The 21,254-nt window shown below is 44.3% G+C and overlaps 1 protein-coding gene across 1 annotated transcript in view; it reads left to right on the forward strand.

Annotated features, from left to right (window-relative positions):
* Positions 1 to 21,254, forward strand: part of NEB (nebulin) — a gene marked incomplete at both ends in the record, with an annotated part of 130,749 nt that overhangs the window by 32,434 nt on the left and 77,061 nt on the right. Inside the window, 25 exons of the mRNA XM_082001335.1 lie at positions 718 to 1,029; positions 1,173 to 1,379; positions 1,830 to 1,934; positions 3,382 to 3,489; positions 4,279 to 4,590; positions 4,783 to 4,986; positions 5,465 to 5,569; positions 6,348 to 6,455; positions 6,828 to 7,139; positions 7,816 to 8,019; positions 8,361 to 8,465; positions 8,561 to 8,668; positions 9,779 to 10,090; positions 11,131 to 11,334; positions 11,676 to 11,780; positions 11,876 to 11,983; positions 12,918 to 13,229; positions 13,786 to 13,989; positions 14,331 to 14,435; positions 14,531 to 14,638; positions 18,000 to 18,311; positions 18,867 to 19,070; positions 19,412 to 19,516; positions 19,612 to 19,719; positions 20,654 to 20,965. Coding sequence (XP_081857461.1) covers positions 718 to 1,029; positions 1,173 to 1,379; positions 1,830 to 1,934; positions 3,382 to 3,489; positions 4,279 to 4,590; positions 4,783 to 4,986; positions 5,465 to 5,569; positions 6,348 to 6,455; positions 6,828 to 7,139; positions 7,816 to 8,019; positions 8,361 to 8,465; positions 8,561 to 8,668; positions 9,779 to 10,090; positions 11,131 to 11,334; positions 11,676 to 11,780; positions 11,876 to 11,983; positions 12,918 to 13,229; positions 13,786 to 13,989; positions 14,331 to 14,435; positions 14,531 to 14,638; positions 18,000 to 18,311; positions 18,867 to 19,070; positions 19,412 to 19,516; positions 19,612 to 19,719; positions 20,654 to 20,965 — 4,689 coding nt within the window. The remainder of the gene's footprint in view (positions 1 to 717; positions 1,030 to 1,172; positions 1,380 to 1,829; positions 1,935 to 3,381; positions 3,490 to 4,278; positions 4,591 to 4,782; positions 4,987 to 5,464; positions 5,570 to 6,347; positions 6,456 to 6,827; positions 7,140 to 7,815; positions 8,020 to 8,360; positions 8,466 to 8,560; positions 8,669 to 9,778; positions 10,091 to 11,130; positions 11,335 to 11,675; positions 11,781 to 11,875; positions 11,984 to 12,917; positions 13,230 to 13,785; positions 13,990 to 14,330; positions 14,436 to 14,530; positions 14,639 to 17,999; positions 18,312 to 18,866; positions 19,071 to 19,411; positions 19,517 to 19,611; positions 19,720 to 20,653; positions 20,966 to 21,254) is intronic.

Here is a 21,254-nt window from a genome sequence, read left to right on the forward strand (position 1 = left end):
AAAGATCTTGGGAAGTGTCTTGGGAACTTTTTAATCATTTCAACAAGTTAACCTAATGGAAGCGGTGATTAGATCTTTGATTTTATGGTTAGTTTTTAGATATGAAAGCAAGTATTCTAAGTGTGGTGCAGACTACCACAAAAATAGTTACCTAAGCCAAATATTGGAAGTAGGATAGCAATAGTAACAGAGAACTGGGTGGGTTAATGTGCCCTGGTTCTAATGTTTGCGATAGCTCATCTTAGAGCTAGTATGGGTATCCCTACACTATAGTGTGAAAAGAATAAAAAGTGCATTTTTTCCGAAGAACTGCCTTCAGCAAACCAGATCTTACATGTTCCGTTGCCTTTTGCTTTCTGTCAGTATGTTTCATATTTTCGCTGTGTCATTGATAATGAGATTAGAAAGCAATTGAACCCCAGGTTACATTGAACATTATGCAGGAGCAGAATAAACTATTGTAAGGGAATTTCATTGATTAAGAAAGTGTTTTAAAGGTACTGCTTTTAAAAGGGTAGCTAGACATCTGTTTCGCTTTAAAGTGCACCCTAAGAGCAGGTGAACAAAGTCACCACCTCTATATGCTTTGCAATGTTTTCTTAACAATGTAAAAATCTTATTTAATATAAGTTTTTGTGGTTTTTTCCTTACAAGATAGATATTTCTTATTAAACAAATGAAATAGAATTAAGGTCTCTGTCTCTGTTCTCCTTACAGTATAAATACAAATTAGGTTATGAACAAGACAAAGGAAAACTTGTAGGCTTCCGCAGCCTTCAGGATGATCCCAAACTTGTCCATTATATGCAAGTGGCTAAGATGCAGTCTGATCGTGAATACAAGAAAGCTTATGAGATGAGCAAGACACATTACCAAACGCCTTCTGATACACTCAGCATCGTGGCAGCTAAGGAGGCACAAGGTCGTGTAACCAATACGAACTACAAACGACTGATTCACCACTATATGCTTCTACCAGATGCAATGAGTTTAGAACTGTACAGAAATATGAATCAGATACAAAGTGACGTAAGTTTCTGTTTTCTTTCTGTCATGCACAGCTGTGACTTTTTTCCTGTTTTTTTCATTAATTCTTTTTTTCCAAAATACAGACATATTTAGTATGAGCTGTTTGTAAATTGTAAACTTTCCTTTTGTGTTCCATTTGGCAGAATGAATACAAGCAGGATTACAATGAGTGGTTCAAGGGTATTGGTTGGAGTCCTGCTGGTTCTCTGGATGTGGAGAAATCTAAGAAAGCCACAGAAATTGCAAGTGATCGGAAATACCGCCAGCATCCCAGCATGTTCCCCTTTACAAAACAGAATGATGCCATGGACATGGTCCTTGCAAAGCAGAATGCAAATATAATGAACAAAGTGAGTATTTATGTGGAAAATTAGGCAGACATACACATATAATCCATTTCAATGAACAGTCTATAAGTTTCTGTCACCACCTTTATGTAGCAGTGTTTCCCTGGTAAAAACAACTGTCACTTACAGGTTCCTCTTTTTTCTTTTTTTTTTTTCTTAATGAAACACTCAGTTACCGATAAATAGCGTTGGTTAAATCTTTTCTCATTGCTACCTCTCCAACCTCTATTGTTCTCATTCTTGTATAGAAATTACTGGCCCTGAAAATCTTGATAATTGAACTTCATTAGAAGCAACAGTGCATCCTAATTCAGCTGATTCTGGATTAGTTCATTACATAGTAAAATAAATCCAAGTCTTTTTACCCATCTATATCCGAAGTGTGCAAATGGCAAGGTGAAAGCCATCCTTTGTCATTAATATTAACACATCTGCTGTTACTTTTTTCAATAGCATGCTTATACTCAAGCTTGGGAGAAGGATAAAATTCAAGTTCACGTGATGCCAGATACACCAGATATTCTACAGGCAAAACAGAACAAGGCGAACTACAGTCAGGTAGAGTTTTTTAATACTTCCTATTAGATTTTAAATTAATATCTGCTTTCTTCAAATTTAAAGGTGCTTCCCATTTCAAAATAAGTAATTAATTTTTGTAAGTTAGAAGAAACGGAATGGGGGATTTAGAACAGAGGCAAGAATTTTTATGTGATTAATATTTTCAGAATAGCAATAAGTACCATGTTCAGGCTAGCAAAGTAACAGCCTAAATGACAATATAATATATGGAAAGCATAGGTCCTTGTCGTGGTTTAGCCCCAGCCGGCAACTAAGCACCACGCAGCCGCTCACTCACTCCCCCTCCCGCAGTGGGACAGGGGAGAGAATTAGGAAAAAAACCCTCATGGGTTGAGATAAACACAGTTTAATAGGACAGAAAGAAAGAAGGAAACAACAATGATAATACCAACACAGGAATGTACAAGAACAAGTGAGGCCCAATACAGCGATTGCTCACCACCCAGTGATCGACAGCCCGTCCCCGAGCAGCGATTTCCGCCCCCCCGGCCAACTCCAGTTTATGTACTGGGCATGACATCGTATGGTAGGGAATACCTCTTTGGCCAGTCTGGGTCAGCTGTCCCGGCTGTGTCCCCTCCCAGCTCCCCGTGCACCCCCAGCCTGCTCGCTGGCAAGCCAGCACAAGAAGCTGAACTGTCCTTGACTGCTCAGCAACAACCCAAAACATCAGCACATTATCAACAGTTTCTCATCCCAGATCCAAAACACAGTCTCACACTAGCTTCTGTGAAGAAAACCAGCTCTATCCTGGCTGAAACCAGGACAGTCCTATTTTTTAAATCCAGATATGCATAGTTCATACTCTATGCTTACCACAGAAATCAGTCATGTTAAAAATTCCTTACTATAAAATTACAAGTTCATTGTGTATATTTTTAGCTTAGCATATGGGAAAATAAATACATGCAGTGAGTCCAACTTTTCTGTCAGCTTTCAAATATGAGAAAGTGACAACTGTGCCAGTATAAAATGCTTAGTTTTTGGTTTGCATGATTGTTCAGAAGCAAATCTTTGACTTACAGGTGCTGGTATTTAAAAGCAACTGTGCACAAACTGAATTAACTATTAAATGGCTACATTACATTACATTATTAATTAAAAATTGTGAAATTGAAAAGTTTTCAGTTATACCAGATGTATATATTTCCAATTCCCCAGATATGTTTCAAATCCCCAAGATAAGCTATAGTAGGAAGCTGCTGCAGTAAAGAAAAACTATTTAATCACTAGCCTAAGACCTGGAAGACTCGAGTTCCTTGCTTATGAGTTACCCCTTTCTCAGTTCCCATTCTAGTAGCCCTTCTCTCATAACTGAAGCCTGTGAGGTGACCAGAATTTGGTAATATGGATCATTGGCATATCTAAATAGAAGGTGACATACATATTACTAAGACTTTTTAATTAATATTGTTTTCAATTTTAGAAACTGTACAAGCTTGGCTGGGAGGAAATGATAAAGAAAGGCTATGACCTCACACCTGAAGCCATTTCAGTGAAATCTGCCAAGGCTTCAAGGGACATTGCAAGTGATGTAAGCAACATTTCTAATTCAATATGACATGCACTTTATCTAGTTTCTATAACCTACAGAGTCAGACTAGATCCAAATACACCTCTCTGCTAAGATGTGGCTTGGAGTAAAAAGCAAAATTGCTGACAAAATTCTTTCCTGATCTGTTCTTGTCAGTGAACAATTTAAGAAGGGTTGCAGAGCATCTTGACAATTCCAAAGATCCATCCATGAAGTGGCTAGTCATACAAAGTTAGGAGTTGTCTGCTCTTTTGGATGTTATATTTTCAGAGCAGTAGCAAATTTGGTCCAAGTAGCTGATCCCAGTGCCTATCCTGAGAAATCCTCTTTGCAATTCTGAAAAAGACATGGTGACATCTGTATTGCTGTTACCATCACTTAGTATGAATACAACTCCTGCATTTATGGAAGAGACTTTATTAATCATTAGGAAATGTTTCCAATGCTTAAGCATCTGCAATTTTCATTGCTGATTATTTTATTCATTAAAATATTTTGCTGTGTCAGCCTGTGGGAGTTCTGAACAGTATGACTATATGAATCAGGTGGCACAGGAGACCATTCTTACAGCCATGCGCTCATCCTCTCCAGGGACTCAGTTCATTCCTGGGGAGAGCATTCACTGACACCTAGTGATGCACATTAATCAAGGGGTTACTAGACCTTTACATGAGGTTCCATAACAAGTTGCTCATTTCATTGGTAATGGAAACATTGATATTTGCTTATATATTTCACCACTGTGTGTTTCTTACTGTAATTTCAATAATGCAACCTTTATATTTTTAGTACAAGTACAAAGAAGGTTACCGCAAGCAGCAGGGACATCACATTGGATTCCGCAGCTTACAGGATGATCCTAAGATGTTGTGGTCTATGCAAGTAGCTAAGATGCAGAGTGAGAGGGAGTACAAGAAGGATTTTGAAAAGTGGAAGACGAAGTTTAATATGCCCGTGGATATGTTAGGCTTCCTTCTGGCTAAGAAATGTCAGGAACTGGTTAGTGATATAGACTACAAACAGATGCTACACCGCTGGACTTGTCTGCCAGACCAGAATGATGTCACCCAGGCAAAGAGGGTCTATGAACTACAGAGTGATGTAAGCTTCCTCTGGATTTAATTTTTTTTTTTTGGTAAGATATTTACTGCTTATTGAAAAGTATCTTTAATAATTCTTTTTTGATATCAGTATACATTGGATTAAAGCTAAAATACCAGTTAGTCTTTTAATATGGTTTAATAAATGAAGAGGGAAATAATCTACTATGGTTTTGATTTTTTTCCTTAACAGAATCTTTATAAGTCAGATCTACAATGGCTCAGAGGCCTTGGATGGAGTCCTTTAGGATCTTTGGAATCTGAAAAGAACAAGAAAGCTTCTGAAATACTGAGTGAAAAGAAGTATCGGCAGCACCCAGATACTATTAAGTTCACAAGTATCCCAGATGCCATGGATATCATTTTAGCAAAATCTAATGCCAAAAATAGAAGCGATGTAAGTTGCTTCTAGAGACAGAAAATGTGAATCAATAAATGAATATATTAGCATACATTTGTTAAAAAGATCTTCATATCAGAACACGTGCTTAAAATATGCAAGTATCAGGTGTTTACAATCAGTGCCTTACTGCTCGGTTGTCAAGAAGTGCTATGCCTTGTTCAGAAGAGTAAGATCTTTAGTGCTGTATAACTTACTCAGTAATAACTGCAAATAAGATCCTTTATTATGTAGTATGTAAATGTATTGCCGTAATGCCATTTCCTTGACATTTTGTGGATATAAAGAAGAAAAAATTGTGGTATTTCAGGAAGAAGTTGTATTATTTGATTTTAGTATCTTGTGTTGTTTACATCACTCATGCTTGCACAGTACATCTTTGCTTTGCTATTGTAGAGAAAAGGTAAACTTCATTTACTGCTATGCATGTGGGCCTTTTATGACACAAAGTGTTTTTGTCTGTGTCTCTTTTCAGATACTGTATAGAGAAGCGTGGGACAAGGACAAGACTCAGGTTCACATCATGCCTGATACTCCTGAAATTTTGCTGGCTAAATCAAATTTAATTAACACAAGTGATGTAAGTGTGTCTCTACAATGTTTCTTTTATGGAATTTGGAATTGCCCATTGTGGCTTTAGTTTAAAAAGCAGTAGAGTAATTCTGCAATTCTAACAGGTATAAGCACACATGTTGATCTTTTCCTGTGAAAATTGTTATGCACTGAGAAGCCCAAGTGGAATTGCTAAAATATAAAGTGGAAGCGGAGTTGTGAGAATATTAAAAAAACCCAAGAAAATATTCAACACAAATTAACAGTTTTCTCTTTCATGCCTACTGATCATATTAGCATTATAGATATGTATGTGCTCAGTACTTTTTAGTAAGACTGTCATTCTTGTTAAAATGTCTGATTATATTGAATTGCCTCTTTAGAATTACATAGGATTATGTAATTTACATCAAATTCCTGCTTATAATGGAACAAATATAGACTACATGCAAAGTTAAAGAAATGTTAGCAGGTCTATCATAAGAACTTAAGGAGGTAAAAATAATTGTAATTGAAATTAGGTGTAGAGAGTAATGGGGTTGTATTATTCATCTCTGTAGAAGAGTCTATGAATCATTCAGATTACCATGTTAAGTATTACATACGGATAGTAATTTTTAAATATTTTATATCATCAGTTACAAAATACACATTACTAACAGCAAGCTATAGAATTTAATTTGATGCATGAAACTGTTTGGAATCTCATACTTTATTTTCAATAATCAGGGGATGAAAGTTGTAGTATTGAAAAACTCTCTAGAGAGCTTTTTTTGCAATAATTACTTTGAATCCTTCTCCAACAGAAACATTACAAATTAGGATATGAAGAGCTGAAGAGGAAAGGCTATGATCTTCCTCCTGATGCTATACCCCTCAAGTCAGCAAAGGCATCCAGAGACATAGCTAGTGAAGTAAGTCTTACAGAGTGAAAATAATAGTGGGGCACGGGGCTTGTACAAAATTTTGGATAAACATGTTTCTTATTTAAAAGAGGAGAGGTATAAAAATTTAACATTCTTATATTGCTGCCCTCCCCAGAGGTTGTATAACTCTTAATGCTGTAAAGTGAATTAAATTAAGTACAGTAATTTACAATAAGATAGTATATAACTATAAAAAAAAATCACTTAATATCTTCTGGATATACAATAAAAACATCAAAAATGTTGGAAAACTATAAAAAAAAAATTACATACAAAAGTTTTAAACATTATATCAACAAGAGAGAAATTTAAATTGCAGCTTGAAAAGCAGTGATAATTGTTGTTTCTGCATTCAAATAGTACCAGTACAAAACTGCATACCGGAAGCAGCTTGGCCACCACATAGGGGCCCGTAACATAGAGGATGATCCGAAGATGGTGTGGTCGATGCACGTAGCCAAGATCCAGAGTGACAGGGAGTACAAGAAAGCCTTTGAGAAGTCAAAGACACACTTCAGTAGCCCAGTGGACATGCTGGGAATCGTGTTGGCCAAGAAATGTCAGGAGCTGGTCAGTGACATTGATTACAAGCATCCTCTGCATCGGTGGACCTGTCTGCCGGACCAGAACGATGTTGTACAAGCCAGGAAAGTGTACGACCTTCAGAGTGATGTAAGTTTTTCTTTGCTGGCTGTGTGAAAGCCAGAAGCCTGTCTTGTGTTCTGTTCCTTTGTTGGAGAAGGTGCAGGTGGGGAGCGTAAGTGTAGGCTGATTCTGTGAGACTGTGTTGTGGCTGTACTGTCTTGCTGAGAGCTGATGTTGTGAATGGGCAGGGATGAAGTTTGCATGGGGTCATACTTGATGGTCCCATAAAGTCCTGTCTTGCCTGGAGCATTTTGTGGGGAGGGTTGCGGCAGGTGGCTAGAGTTCTGTATGGCAGGGGATGGGCAATGGAGCCAAGTATTTTGTTTTGGAGGACTGACAGTGGGCAAAGGCACGCAGTGTGTGCAGTGGTGAGGGGTATGAAGAGCACTCGGTGATGAGATACAAGGCTCCAATCATGCCTCTGCCAGCTGGAGTTTTCCAAGTGGGACCGGTCTTTCCCCAGGGAGACAGCAAAGATGTTTGGGGAGGGCTTTGTGGATTGCTTGGCACCTGCTTGTGCTGCTGTAGGCATGAGGAGCAAGGGTACCAGCAAAGTGAACTTCATGGGAGTCCCTTTCATGGTGGCTGGTGGGTTGACCCAGGGGAATGTGTTTTGGCAAGCTCAGGTTCCCTTGGTCAGAGGAGTGGTTGCATGGAGTAAGGAGGTTGCTGAGCTGCTTTCTGTCCTTGCATGTCCTTTCAGAATGTGTACAAGTCCGACCTTCTGTGGCTGAGGGGCATTGGCTGGTCCCCAAGTGGTTCGCTGGACGATGAGAAGAATAAGAGAGCGAGCCTCATCCTGAGTGACAAGAAGTATCGGCAACACCCGGACACCATCAAATTCACCAGCATTCCTGACTCAATGCCTATGGTTCTGGCAAAGCACAACTCTGAAATTATGAACCAAGTGAGATTTCCTTGTGTTTGGAACCTGAAGGAAATGGGTGCATTTCCCCGGACTTTGGGCTCCCTCCCTCCAGGGCCTGGGGTTTGCCAGGGGCATATTGCATGCTCCTGTGTCAGGGATCTGTGTTTCTTCCTTTAGAGCAAATTCTGCTTGGTGTGGTGGAGCAGTGCATTTTGGAAAAGAGAAGGGTGAAGTGTTAGAAAGTTTTGGGACAGGAAAAGGCATTCCTGAGTCAGTGCAAAGCAGAGGCCCCTTGCTTCAGTTTGTTGAGCTACTTTGCACTGTGAGTTTGTTGCCCTGTGCTTGCGTGGTCTTTCTTCACGCTGTACTCATTTTTTCAGCGCTCGTACACATCAGCCTGGGAGAAAGATAAAACCAGTGTTCACATTATGCCGGATACACCTGGCATTTTGCTCGCCCAGCAGAACCAAGTGAACTTCAGTGAGGTAGGTGTTTGAGCTGGGGTTAAGTGTCCATCCTGGGTCACTGCTGTGTCCCGGGAAGAAGTGTTGTTTGAGGGGAATGCTTGTTTTTCTTTCAGAAACTGTACAAGCTTGCGATGGAAGAAGAGAAGAAAAAGGGCTACGACATGCGGGCGGATGCCATTCCCATCAAGTCCGCTAAAGCTTCCAGAGACATTGCAAGTGACGTAAGTACGCAGGAGCCCTCGGCGTCAAACCCTATCGAACAGTTTCCAGGTGCTTGCAGTTGAAGCCCAGGTTTTGAGACCTTACCTGAGCGGAGGCAACCTGGCTCTTTCCTGTCATTACCATTCAGCTAGTCCATAAACTTTTTGGTTCTGGACGTTCTGCCTGTAGCTCTCCCTGCATGTTATGGGTGTGCATTGTTGCGAGGGATTTTGTAGATGGTGTGGAGAGAGTAACAGCAGGAGCTGGGTGATGGATATAATCCAAAGCAGTGTCCCTCCTGGGCCTGTGGCAGCATCTCCTTGTGCAACAGACTGGACATTTGGGGTGGTGTGCTGCCCTCCGTACTGCCAGTCTGCACGCCCCTAATGTGGCAGGTACACAGCTGAGGTGGACATTAGGAAAGATAACCCAAATCAAGTTCTTGTGATATGACTGGGCCATTTATCATTTCTGTCTGCATCGCGGGCAGGTCTAGTTCACTGTAGGCCAGTCATTTCTGTGCCCCAGAGAATCTTTTCAGGGCCTAGCTCTAGAGTAGATGAATTTACTCTCTCATGTGAGGTTCTGTATTTCTGGTTTGTCCATTTACTATAGGGACATGAATTCAATCCCTCCTCAATCTTACTTGACACTTCATTAAGGGGCAAGGGAAAAGGTCTTGTGTTGCACATTGTCACTTGCCAAGGTGAGCGGCTCTGGCCTGCAGCTGAGGACACACACCAGGCTGGGAGAATAAGACTCCTGAGAACTGTGCGGGAGAGCCTGGGCAGTGGAGCGTGTCAGCAGCTGTGGGCTGTGTGGGTGAGTGCAGGCAGGCCTGTGCAGGGTGAGGCCCATGTGAGGGTGAGGCATGCATCGCTCCTGGTTCCCAAGCTATCTTGCTTGCAGTTGCCATGTGGGCCTCCGTGCGCCTCCTGTGAGCCAGTGTAGGTGAGGGGTGGGAGGGAAGTGTAGGACACAGTAGGGTTGTGCTGGGCTTAGACACCTCTTCACGTGGTGATCTTGCCAGTCTCCATTAGCAAAGCGCTTGCTCACAGGAGTTGCTACAGAATAGTGTCAGACGGGAGGACAGCTGGTCAGAAACTTACTGAGCTTCTTCAACCCTGCAGTACAAATACAAAGAAGGCTATCGCAAGCAGCTTGGCCACCACATAGGGGCCCGTAACATAGAGGATGATCCGAAGATGGTGTGGTCGATGCACGTAGCCAAGATCCAGAGTGACAGGGAGTACAAGAAAGCCTTTGAGAAGTCAAAGACACACTTCAGTAGCCCAGTGGACATGCTGGGAATCGTGTTGGCCAAGAAATGTCAGGAGCTGGTCAGCGACATTGATTACAAGCATCCTCTGCATCGGTGGACCTGTCTGCCGGACCAGAACGATGTTGTACAAGCCAGGAAAGTGTACGACCTTCAGAGTGATGTAAGTTTTTCTTTGCTGGCTGTGTGAAAGCCAGAAGCCTGTCTTGTGTTCTGTTCCTTTGTTGGAGAAGGTGCAGGTGGGGAGTGTAAGTGTAGGCTGATTCTGTGAGACTGTGTTGTGCCTGTACTATCTTGCTCAATCATAGAACAGTTTTGGTTGGAAAGGACCTTAAGGATCATGTAGTTCTAAACCATCTACATGGGCAAGGACACCTTCCTTCAGACCACGTTGCTTAATGCCCCATCCAGCCTGACCTTGAACACCTCCAGGCATGGGGCTTCTGCAACTTCTCTGGGCAACCTGTTCCAGTGTTTCACCACACTCACAGTAAAGAAATTTTTCCTAATATCTGATATAAATCTATGCTTTTTCATTTAAAAAACTTTCTCCCTGTCTTTGTATTGAAAAGAAATTTTCAGTTTCAAACTGTCTCATCCAGGACATTTTAATTTGTCATTTTACAGTTCATAAGACATGACAGCAGTTGATCTTTCTTTTGGCTCAGACTTTGTCCAGAATGGCCAGGAATGAAGTTTGCATGGGGTCATACTTTACGGTCCCATAAAATCCTTTCTTGCCTTGAGCATTTTGGGGGAAAGGTTGTGGTAGGTGGCTAGAGTTCTGTATGGCAGGGGATGGGCAAGGGAGCCGAGTGTTTTGTTTTGGAGGACTGACAGTGGGCAAAGGCACGGGGTGTGTGCAGTGGTGAGGGGTATGAAGAGCACTCGGTGATGAGATATAAGGCTCCAATCATGCATCTGCTACCTGGAGACTTCCAAGTGGGGCAGATGTTTCCCCAGGGAGACTGCAAAGGTGTTTGGAGAGGGCTTTGTGGATTGCTTGGCACCTGCTTGTGCTGCTGTAGGCATGCGGAGTGAGGGTACCAGGGATTTGAGCTTAATAGGAGTCCCTTTCGTGGTGGCTAGTGGGTTGACCCAGGAGAATGTGTTTTGGCAGGCTCAGCTTCCCTTGGTCAGAGGAGTGGTTGCATGGAGTAAGGAGGTTGCTGAGCTGCTTTGTGTCCTTGCGTGTCCTTTCAGAATGTGTACAAGTCCGACCTTCTGTGGCTGAGGGGCATTGGCTGGTCCCCAAGTGGTTCACTGGATGATGAGAAGAATAAGAGGGCGAGCCTCATCCTGAGTGACAAGAAATACCGGCAACACCCAGACACCATCAAATTCACCAGCATTCCTGACTCAATGCCTATGGTTCTGGCAAAGCACAACTCTGAAATTATGAACCAAGTGAGATTTCCTTGTGTTTGGAACCTGAAGGAAATGGGTGCATTTCCCTGGACTTTGGGCTCCCTCCCTCCAGGGCCTGGGGTTTGCCAGGGGCATATTGCATGCTCCTGTGTCAGGGACCTGTGTTTCTTCCTTTAGAGCAAATTCTGCTTGGTGTGGTGGAGCAGTGCATTTTGGAAAAGAGAAGGGTGAAGTGTTAGAAAGTTTTGGGACAGGAAAAGGCATTCCTGAGTCAGTGCAAAGCAGAGGCCCCTTGCTTCAGTTTGTTGAGCTACTTTGCACTGTGAGTTTGTTGCCCTGTGCTTGCGTGGTCTTTCTTCACGCTGTACTCATTTTTTCAGCGCTCGTACACATCAGCCTGGGAGAAAGATAAAACCAGTGTTCACATTATGCCGGATACACCTGGCATTTTGCTCGCCCAGCAGAACCAAGTGAACTTCAGTGAGGTAGGTGTTTGAGCTGGGGTTAAGTGTCCATCCTGGGTCACTGCTGTGTCCCGGGAAGAAGTGTTGTTTGAGGGGAATGCTTGTTTTTCTTTCAGAAACTGTACAAGCTTGCGATGGAAGAAGAGAAGAAAAAGGGCTATGACATGCGGGCGGATGCCATTCCCATCAAGTCCGCTAAAGCTTCCAGAGACATTGCAAGTGACGTAAGTACGCAGGAGCCCTCGGCGTCAAACCCTATCGAACAGTTTCCAGGTGCTTGCAGTTGAAGCCCAGGTTTTGAGACCTTACCTGAGCGGAGGCAACCTGGCTCTTTCCTGTCATTACCATTCAGCTAGTCCATAAACTTTTTGGTTCTGGACGTTCTGCCTGTAACTGTCCCTGCATGTTATGGGTGTGCATTGTTGCGAGGGATTTTGTAGATGGTGTGGAGAGAGTAACAGCAGGAGCTGGGTGATGGATATAATCCAAAGCAGTGTCCCTCCTGGGCCTGTGGCAGCATCTCCTTGTGCAACAGACTGGACATTTGGGGTGGTGTGCTGCCCTTTGTACTGCCAGTCTGCACGTCCCTAATGTGGCAGGTACACAGCTGAGGTGGACATTAGGAAAAAAAACACAGATCAAGTTTTTGTGTGAAAATAAAGGCAGTATCAATGTACATAATTTTTATTATTATTTGATACCAATATCAAAATTTATTCCATACATGTGTTTGGTGCCTCTTTTTAAACTACTAGGTCTGTCTCTATGCTCTTCTAGTTTTCATCTCCTGAATAGTTTGAATAGGAGTTTATTTGGCTATGATGCTTGAAGGTCACTAAGTGATTCTTTATGTAGGGGATATTTACTGAACCTTGGGCCTTTGTATTGCTGACAGAATTTTGTGAGTCTTCTGTACTCTCAGCTACCTCTTAACATGTAGGCCAGGGAGTTTCTTCAAAAACGTGAAGGTCATATCTGGCAGATAATACTATATGAATCGTTTTGTAGCTGTACACTGCAGTTCATCAGGTAAATACTTATTCACTCTAAAGTTTCTGTGGTTTCAGATACTAAACTTTCTGTAGGTTATGCCAGGGGGGCTGCTAAGGACATAGAGAAAACTAAACTAAAACTCACTGAACATCTTTTTGCCAACAGTACAAGTACAAGGAAGGCTATCGCAAGCAGCTTGGCCACCACATAGGGGCCCGTAACATAGAGGATGATCCAAAGATGGTGTGGTCGATGCACGTAGCCAAGATCCAGAGTGACAGGGAGTACAAGAAAGCCTTTGAGAAGTCAAAGACACACTTCAGTAGCCCAGTGGACATGCTGGGAATCGTGTTGGCCAAGAAATGTCAGGAGCTGGTCAGCGACATTGATTACAAGCATCCTCTGCATCGGTGGACCTGTCTGCCGGACCAGAACGATGTTGTACAAGCCAGGAAAGTGTACGACCTTCAGAGTGATGTAAGTTTTTCTTTGCTGGCTGTGTGAAAGCCAGAAGCCTGTCTTGTGTTCTGTTCCTTTGTTGGAGAAGGTGCAGGTGGGGAGCGTAAGTGTAGGCTGATTCTGTGAGACTGTGTTGTGGCTGTACTGTCTTGCTGAGAGCTGATGTTGTGAATGGGCAGGGATGAAGTTTGCATGGGGTCATACTTGATGGTCCCATAAAGTCCTGTCTTGCCTGGAGCATTTTGTGGGGAGGGTTGCGGCAGGTGGCTAGAGTTCTGTATGGCAGGGGATGGGCAATGGAGCCAAGTATTTTGTTTTGGAGGACTGACAGTGGGCAAAGGCACGCAGTGTGTGCAGTGGTGAGGGCTATGAAGAGCACTAGTGCTTGTGCCGCTGTAGGCACGCGGAGTGAGGGTACCAGGGATCTGAGCTTAATAGGAGTCCCTTTCATCATGGCTGGTGGGTTGACCCAGGGGAATGTGTTTTGGCAGGCTCAGCTTCCCTTGGTCAGAGGAGTGGTTGCATGGAGTAAGGAGGTTGCTGAGCTGCTTTGTGTCCTTGTGTGTCCTTTCAGAATGTGTACAAGTCCGACCTTCTGTGGCTGAGGGGCATTGGCTGGTCCCCAAGTGGTTCGCTGGATGATGAGAAGAATAAGAGAGCAAGCCTCATCCTGAGTGACAAGAAGTATCGGCAACACCCGGACACCATCAAATTCACCAGCATTCCTGACTCAATGCCTATGGTTCTGGCAAAGCACAACTCTGAAATTATGAACCAAGTGAGATTTCCTTGTGTTTGCAACCTGAAGGAAATGGGTGCATTTCCCCGGACTTTAGGCTCCTTTCCTCCAGGAGCTGGGGTTTGCCAGGGGCATATTGCATGCTCCTGTGTCAGGGATCTGTGTTTCTTCCTTTAGAGCAAATTCTGCTTGGTGTGGTGGAGCAGTGCATTTTGGAAAAGAGAAGGGTGAAGTGTTAGAAAGTTTTGGGACAGGAAAAGGCATTCCTGAGTCAGTGCAAAGCAGAGGCCCCTTGCTTCAGTTTGTTGAGCTACTTTGCACTGTGAGTTTGTTGCCCTGTGCTTGCGTGGTCTTTCTTCACGCTGTACTCATTTTTTCAGCGCTCGTACACATCAGCCTGGGAGAAAGATAAAACCAGTGTTCACATTATGCCGGATACACCTGGCATTTTGCTCGCCCAGCAGAACCAAGTGAACTTCAGTGAGGTAGGTGTTTGAGCTGGGGTTAAGTGTCCATCCTGGGTCACTGCTGTGTCCCGGGAAGAAGTGTTGTTTGAGGGGAATGCTTGTTTTTCTTTCAGAAACTGTACAAGCTTGCGATGGAAGAAGAGAAGAAAAAGGGCTACGACATGCGGGCGGATGCCATTCCCATCAAGTCCGCTAAAGCTTCCAGAGACATTGCAAGTGATGTAAGTATGCAGGAGCTCTTGGCGGTACGCTGTCCTCAGTCTTAGTGGACATTTTAGAAAAAGGCTGTGGAAAAAAATCATATCATCGTAGAATCGTAGAATGGTTTGAGTTTGAAGGAACCATAAAGATCATCTAGTTCCAACCTGCCTGCCATGGGCAGAGACACCTTCCACTAGATGAGGTTGCTCAAAGCCCGATCCAGCCTGGCCTTGAAAACATGCATGGATGGTGTATCCCAAACTTACCTGTGAAACCTGTTCCAGAGTCTCACCAGTCTCACAGTAAAGAATTTCTTAGAGAATTATAGAATCATAGAATGGTTTGGGTTGGAAGGGACCCTAAAGATCATTTAGTCCAACCTCCCTGCCATGTGCAGGGACATCTTCAACTATACCATGTTGCTCAGAGCCCCGTCCAACCTGATCTTGGAAACATGCATGGATGGGGCATCCCCAGCTTTCCTGGGAAACCTGTTCCAGTGTCTCACCAGCCTCACTGTGAATAATTTCTTCCTAATATCTAATCTAGATCTATTTCTTTCAGTTTAAAACCCTATCCCTTGTCCTATCACTATACTCCCTGATAAAGAGTCCCTCTCCATCTTTCTTATAGGCCCCTTTTAAGTACTGGAAAGCCACTATAAGGTCTTCTGGAGCTTTTTCTTCTCTAGGCTAAACAACTCTACCTCTCTCAGCCTGTCCTCACAGGGGAGGTGCTCTAGCCCCCTGATCATCTTCATGACTCTCCTCTGAACCCGCTCGAACAGATCCATGTCTGTCTTATGCTGGGAACCCCAGAGCAGAACACAGTGCTCCAGGTGGTGTCTCATGAGAACATAGCAGAGGGGGAGAATCACCTCCCTCAACCTGCTAGCCACACTTCTTTTGATGCAGCCCAGGATATGATTGGCTTTCTCAGCTGCGAGCACACATTGCCAGCTCATATTCAGTTTTTCATCCACCAATACCTGCAATTCCTTTTCCGCAGGGCTGCTCTTAATCCACTCATTGCTCAGCCTATATCCATGTTTGGGATTGCCTCGACCCAGATGTGAGACCTTACACTTGGCCTTGTTAAGCTTCCTGAGGTTCACATGGACCCACCTTGCTACTTTGTCAAGGTCCCACTGATGGCATCCTTTCCCTCTAGAGTATCACTACACTAGTCAGCCTGGTGTCATCTGCAAACTTGCTGAGGGTGCACTCAATCCCACTGTCCATGTCCCTGATGAAGATTTTAAATAATACTGGTCCCAGTACAGACCCCTGAGGGACACCACTTGTCGCTGGTCTCTACCCAGACATCAAGCTATTGACCACAACTCTTTGAATGCAACCATCCAGCCAATTCCTTATCCATTGAGTGGTCCACCCATCCAACCCATGTCTCTCCAATTTAGAGACAAGGATGTTGTGCAGAACAGTATAAAAGGCTTTGTACAAGTCCAGGTAGATAATGTCAGTCGCTCTTTCTTTATCCACTAATGCTGTAACCCTGTTGTAGAAAGCCAGATTTATCAGGCACAGTTTGCCCTTAGTGAAGCCATGTTGGCTGTCATCAGTCACTTCTCTGTTTTCCATGTACTTTAGCATATTTTCCAGGAGGATCTACTCCATGACCTTGCTGGGCACAGAGATGAGACTGACTGGCCTGTAGTTCCTTGAGTCTTCCTTTCTTCCCTTTTTAAATACAGGGGTTATATTTCCCCTTTTCCAGTCACTGTTAACTTCACAGGTCTGCCACGACTTTTCACATATCATGGACAGGGGCTTAGCAACTTCATCTGCCAGTTCCCTCAGCACCCTCGGATGCATCTAATCGAGTCCCATGGACTTGTGCACATTTAGCTTCCTTAGGCGGCCTTGAACCTGATCTTCTCCTATGATAGGCAGTACTTCATTCTTCCAGTCCCTGGCTTTGGATTCAGTGAATTGGGCAGCATGGCACCACTTGCTTGTGAAGATTGAGGCAAAAAGGTTGTTGAGTACCAGAGCCTTCTCCGTGTCAGTTGTAGCCAGGTCTCCCATTTCACTCATCAGGGCAGGTACAGTTTATTTCATCTTCCTTTGTTGTCCTCTGTACCTGAAGAATCCCTTCTTTTTATTTTTTACGTCCCTAGCCAAGTTCAGCTTCAACTGTGCCTTGGCTTTCCTGATCCCATCCCTGCACTCCTGGGCCATATCCCTCTAATCTCCCCAGGATGTGTATCCCTGCCTCTACTGCCCATGCATTTTGGTTTTGTGCTTTAGTTTGGCTATGAGGTCTTGACTTAGCCAAGCTGGCCTCCTGCCACCCCTGCCTGACTTCCTGCATGTTGGGATTGAGAGCTCTAGTGCACTAAGAAGAATGTCTTTAAATACCTACCAGCTCTTGTTCACTCCTTTATCTCTGAGGGCAGATTCCAAAGGGATGCCTGTCACTAGCCCTATAAAGAACCAAAAGTTTGCCTTTCTGAGGTTTAGGGTACTGACTCTGCTTTTTACCTGTCATCTACCTCTCAAGATTGAGAATTCTGCCAGGGCATGATTGCTACAGCTCAGGCTACCTACAATCTAGACCTCTTCGATAAGTTCTTCCTCATCAGTGAGCAACAGGTTCAGCAATGCCTGTTCTGTGGTCAGGCTCTCCATCATCTGTAGTAGGAAGGTGTTCTCAATGCACTCCAGTAGTTTCTTAGACTGCTTGCACTTTGCAAAGCCGCTATTGTAGGTGATGTTTGGGTGAAGGCCCCTATCAGGATGAGGACCTGTGAGTGTGATGCCTCCTGCAGTTGACCAAAGAACTCTCTCTCAACCCCATCTCCTTGACTGGGTGGCCTGTAGTACACAGCAATCACAAAGTTTCCTTGGTTCACTTGGTCACTAATTTTCACCCATAAGCTCTCAACATGCTCATTGCTGAAAAAACTGTTGTGTTGCGCATTGACACTTGCCAAGGTGAGCGGCTCTGGCCTGCAGCTGAGGACACACACCAGGCTGGGAGAATAAGACTCCTGAGAACTGTGCGGGAGAGCCTGGGCAGTGGAGCGTGTCAGCAGCTGTGGGCTGTGTGGGTGAGTGCAGGCAGGCCTGTGCAGGGTGAGGCCCATGTGAGGGTGAGGCATGCATCGCTCCTGGTTCCCAAGCTATCTTGCTTGCAGTTGCCATGTGGGCCTCTGTGCGCCTCCTGTGAGCCAGTGTAGGTGAGGGGTGGGAGGGAAGTGTAGGACACAGTAGGGATGTGCTGGGCTTAGACACCTCTTCACGTGGTGATCTTGCCAGTCTCCATTAGCAAAGCGCTTGCTCACAGGAGTTGCTACAGAATAGTGTCAGACGGGAGGACAGCTGGTCAGAAACTTACTGAGCTTCTTCAACCCTGCAGTACAAATACAAAGAAGGCTATCGCAAGCAGCTTGGCCACCACATAGGGGCCCGTAACATAGAGGATGATCCGAAGATGGTGTGGTCGATGCACGTAGCCAAGATCCAGAGTGACAGGGAGTACAAGAAAGCCTTTGAGAAGTCAAAGACACACTTCAGTAGCCCAGTGGACATGCTGGGAATCGTGTTGGCCAAGAAATGTCAGGAGCTGGTCAGCGACATTGATTACAAGCATCCTCTGCATCGGTGGACCTGTCTGCCGGACCAGAACGATGTTGTACAAGCCAGGAAAGTGTACGACCTTCAGAGTGATGTAAGTTTTTCTTTGCTGGCTGTGTGAAAGCCAGAAGCCTGTCTTGTGTTCTGTTCCTTTGTTGGAGAAGGTGCAGGTGGGGAGCGTAAGTGTAGGCTGATTCTGTGAGACTGTGTTGTGGCTGTACTATCTTGCTGAGAGCTGATGTTGTGAATGGGCAGGGATGAAGTTTGCATGGGGTCATACTTGATGGTCCCATAAAGTCCTGTCTCGCCTGGAGCATTTGTGGGGAGGGTTGCGGCAGGTGGCTAGAGTTCTGTATGGCAGGGGATGGGCAATGGAGCCAAGTATTTTGTTTTGGAGGACTGACAGTGGGCAAAGGCACGCAGTGTGTGCAGTGGTGAGGGCTATGAAGAGCACTAGTGCTTGTGCTGCTGTAGGCACGTGGAGTGAGGGTACCAGGGATTTGAGCTTAATAGGAGTCCCTTTCGTGGTGGCTAGTGGGTTGACCCAGGAGAATGTGTTTTGGCAGGCTCAGCTTCCCTTGGTCAGAGGAGTGGTTGCATGGAGTAAGGAGGTTGCTGAGCTGCTTTCTGTCCTTGTGTGTCCTTTCAGAATGTGTACAAGTCCGACCTTCTGTGGCTGAGGGGCATTGGCTGGTCCCCAAGTGGTTCACTGGATGATGAGAAGAATAAGAGGGCGAGCCTCATCCTGAGTGACAAGAAATATCGGCAACACCCGGACACCATCAAATTCACCAGCATTCCTGACTCAATGCCTATGGTTCTGGCAAAGCACAACTCTGAAATTATGAACCAAGTGAGATTTCCTTGTGTTTGCAACCTGAAGGAAATGGGTGCATTTCCCCAGACTTTGGGCTCCCTCCCTCCAGGGCCTGGGGTTTGCCAGGGGCATATTGCATGCTCCTGTGTCAGGGATCTGTGTTTCTTCCTTTAGAGCAAGTTCTGCTTGGTGTGGTGGAGCAGTGCATTTTGGAAAAGAGAAGGGTGAAGTGTTAGAAAGTTTTGGGACAGGAAAAGGCATTCCTGAGTCAGTGCAAAGCAGAGGCCCCTTGCTTCAGTTTGTTGAGCTACTTTGCACTGTGAGTTTGTTGCCCTGTGCTTGCGTGGTCTTTCTTCACGCTGTACTCATTTTTTCAGCGCTCATACACATCAGCCTGGGAGAAAGATAAAACCAGTGTTCACATTATGCCGGATACACCTGGCATTTTGCTCGCCCAGCAGAACCAAGTGAACTTCAGTGAGGTAGGTGTTTGAGCTGGGCTTAAGTGTCCATCCTGGGTCACTACTGTGTCCCGGGAAGAAGTGTTGTTTGAGGGGAATGCTTGTTTTTCTTTCAGAAACTGTACAAGCTTGCGATGGAAGAAGAGAAGAAAAAGGGCTACGACATGCGGGCAGATGCCATTCCCATCAAGTCCGCTAAAGCTTCCAGAGACATTGCAAGTGACGTAAGTACGCAGGAGCCCTCGGCGTCAAACCCTATCGAACAGTTTCCAGGTGCTTGCAGTTGAAGCCCAGGTTTTGAGACCTTACCTGAGCGGAGGCAACCTGGCTCTTTCCTGTCGTTACCATTCAGCTAGTCCGTAAACATTTTGGTTCTGGACGTTCTGCCTGTAACTGTCCCTGCATGTTATGGGTGTGCATTGTTGCGAGGGATTTTGTAGATGGTGTGGAGAGAGTAACAACAGGAGCTGGGTGATGGATATAATCCAAAGCAGTGTCCCTCCTGGGCCTGTGGCAGCATCTCCTTGTGCAACAGACTGGACATTTGGGGTGGTGTGCTGCCCTTCGTACTGCCAGTCTGCACGTCCCTAATGTGGCAGGTACACAGCTGAGGTGGACATTAGGAAAAAAAACACAGATCAAGTTTTTGTGTGAAAATAAAGGCAGTATCAATGTACATAATTTTTATTATTATTAGATACCAATGTCAAAATTTATTCCATACATGTGTTTGGTGCCTCTTTTTAAACTACTAGGTCTGTCTCTATGCTCTTCTAGTTTTCATCTCCTGAATAGTTTGAATAGGAGTTTATTTGGCTATGATGCTTGAAGGTCACTAAGTGATTCTTTATGTAGGGGATATTTACTGAACCTTGGGCCTTTGTATTGCTGACAGAATTTTGTGAGTCTTCTGTACTCTCAGCTACCTCTTAACATGTAGGCCAGGGAGTTTCTTCAAAAACGTGAAGGTCATATCTGGCAGATAATACTATATGAATCGTTTTGTAGCTGTACACTGCAGTTCATCAGGTAAATACTTATTCACTCTAAAGTTTCTGTGGTTTCAGATACTAAACTTTCTGTAGGTTATGCCAGGGGGGCTGCTAAGGACATAGAGAAAACTAAACTAAAACTCACTGAACATCTTTTTGCCAACAGTACAAGTACAAGGAAGGCTATCGCAAGCAGCTTGGCCACCACATAGGGGCCCGTAACATAGAGGATGATCCAAAGATGGTGTGGTCGATGCACGTAGCCAAGATCCAGAGTGACAGGGAGTACAAGAAAGCCTTTGAGAAGTCAAAGACACACTTCAGTAGCCCAGTGGACATGCTGGGAATCGTGTTGGCCAAGAAATGTCAAGGGTTGGTCAGTGATATTGATTACCGTCACTATCTACATCAATGGACTTGCCTGCCAGACCAAAATGATGTTATCCATGCTAAGAAGGCCTATGATCTACAGAGTGATGTGAGTACTCGCTGAGAAGCATTGGAGTTCTACAGTTTGTGTAATGTCCTTGGATTGTAAACTATAGAAACTGCTGTAACTGTCTCTGTCATATAGTATTTTTTCACATTGTGTTTTGAATTACCTGTTCCAATCAAGTTCATATGATCTTTAGGAGTGAATGAATCTGTGTATAACAAAGGTTGAGTATTATGAAGGTTTGTATACAGCTAATCAGTTAGCCAAATAGTACAATTAGCTGCATATAATACTTCATAATAGACAATCTTCATACCTTTATATGCCAGTT

Source organism: Phaethon aethereus, assembly GCF_964289735.1.
Source record: "Phaethon aethereus genome assembly, chromosome: 6".
Classification (NCBI taxonomy): domain Eukaryota; kingdom Metazoa; phylum Chordata; class Aves; order Phaethontiformes; family Phaethontidae; genus Phaethon; species Phaethon aethereus.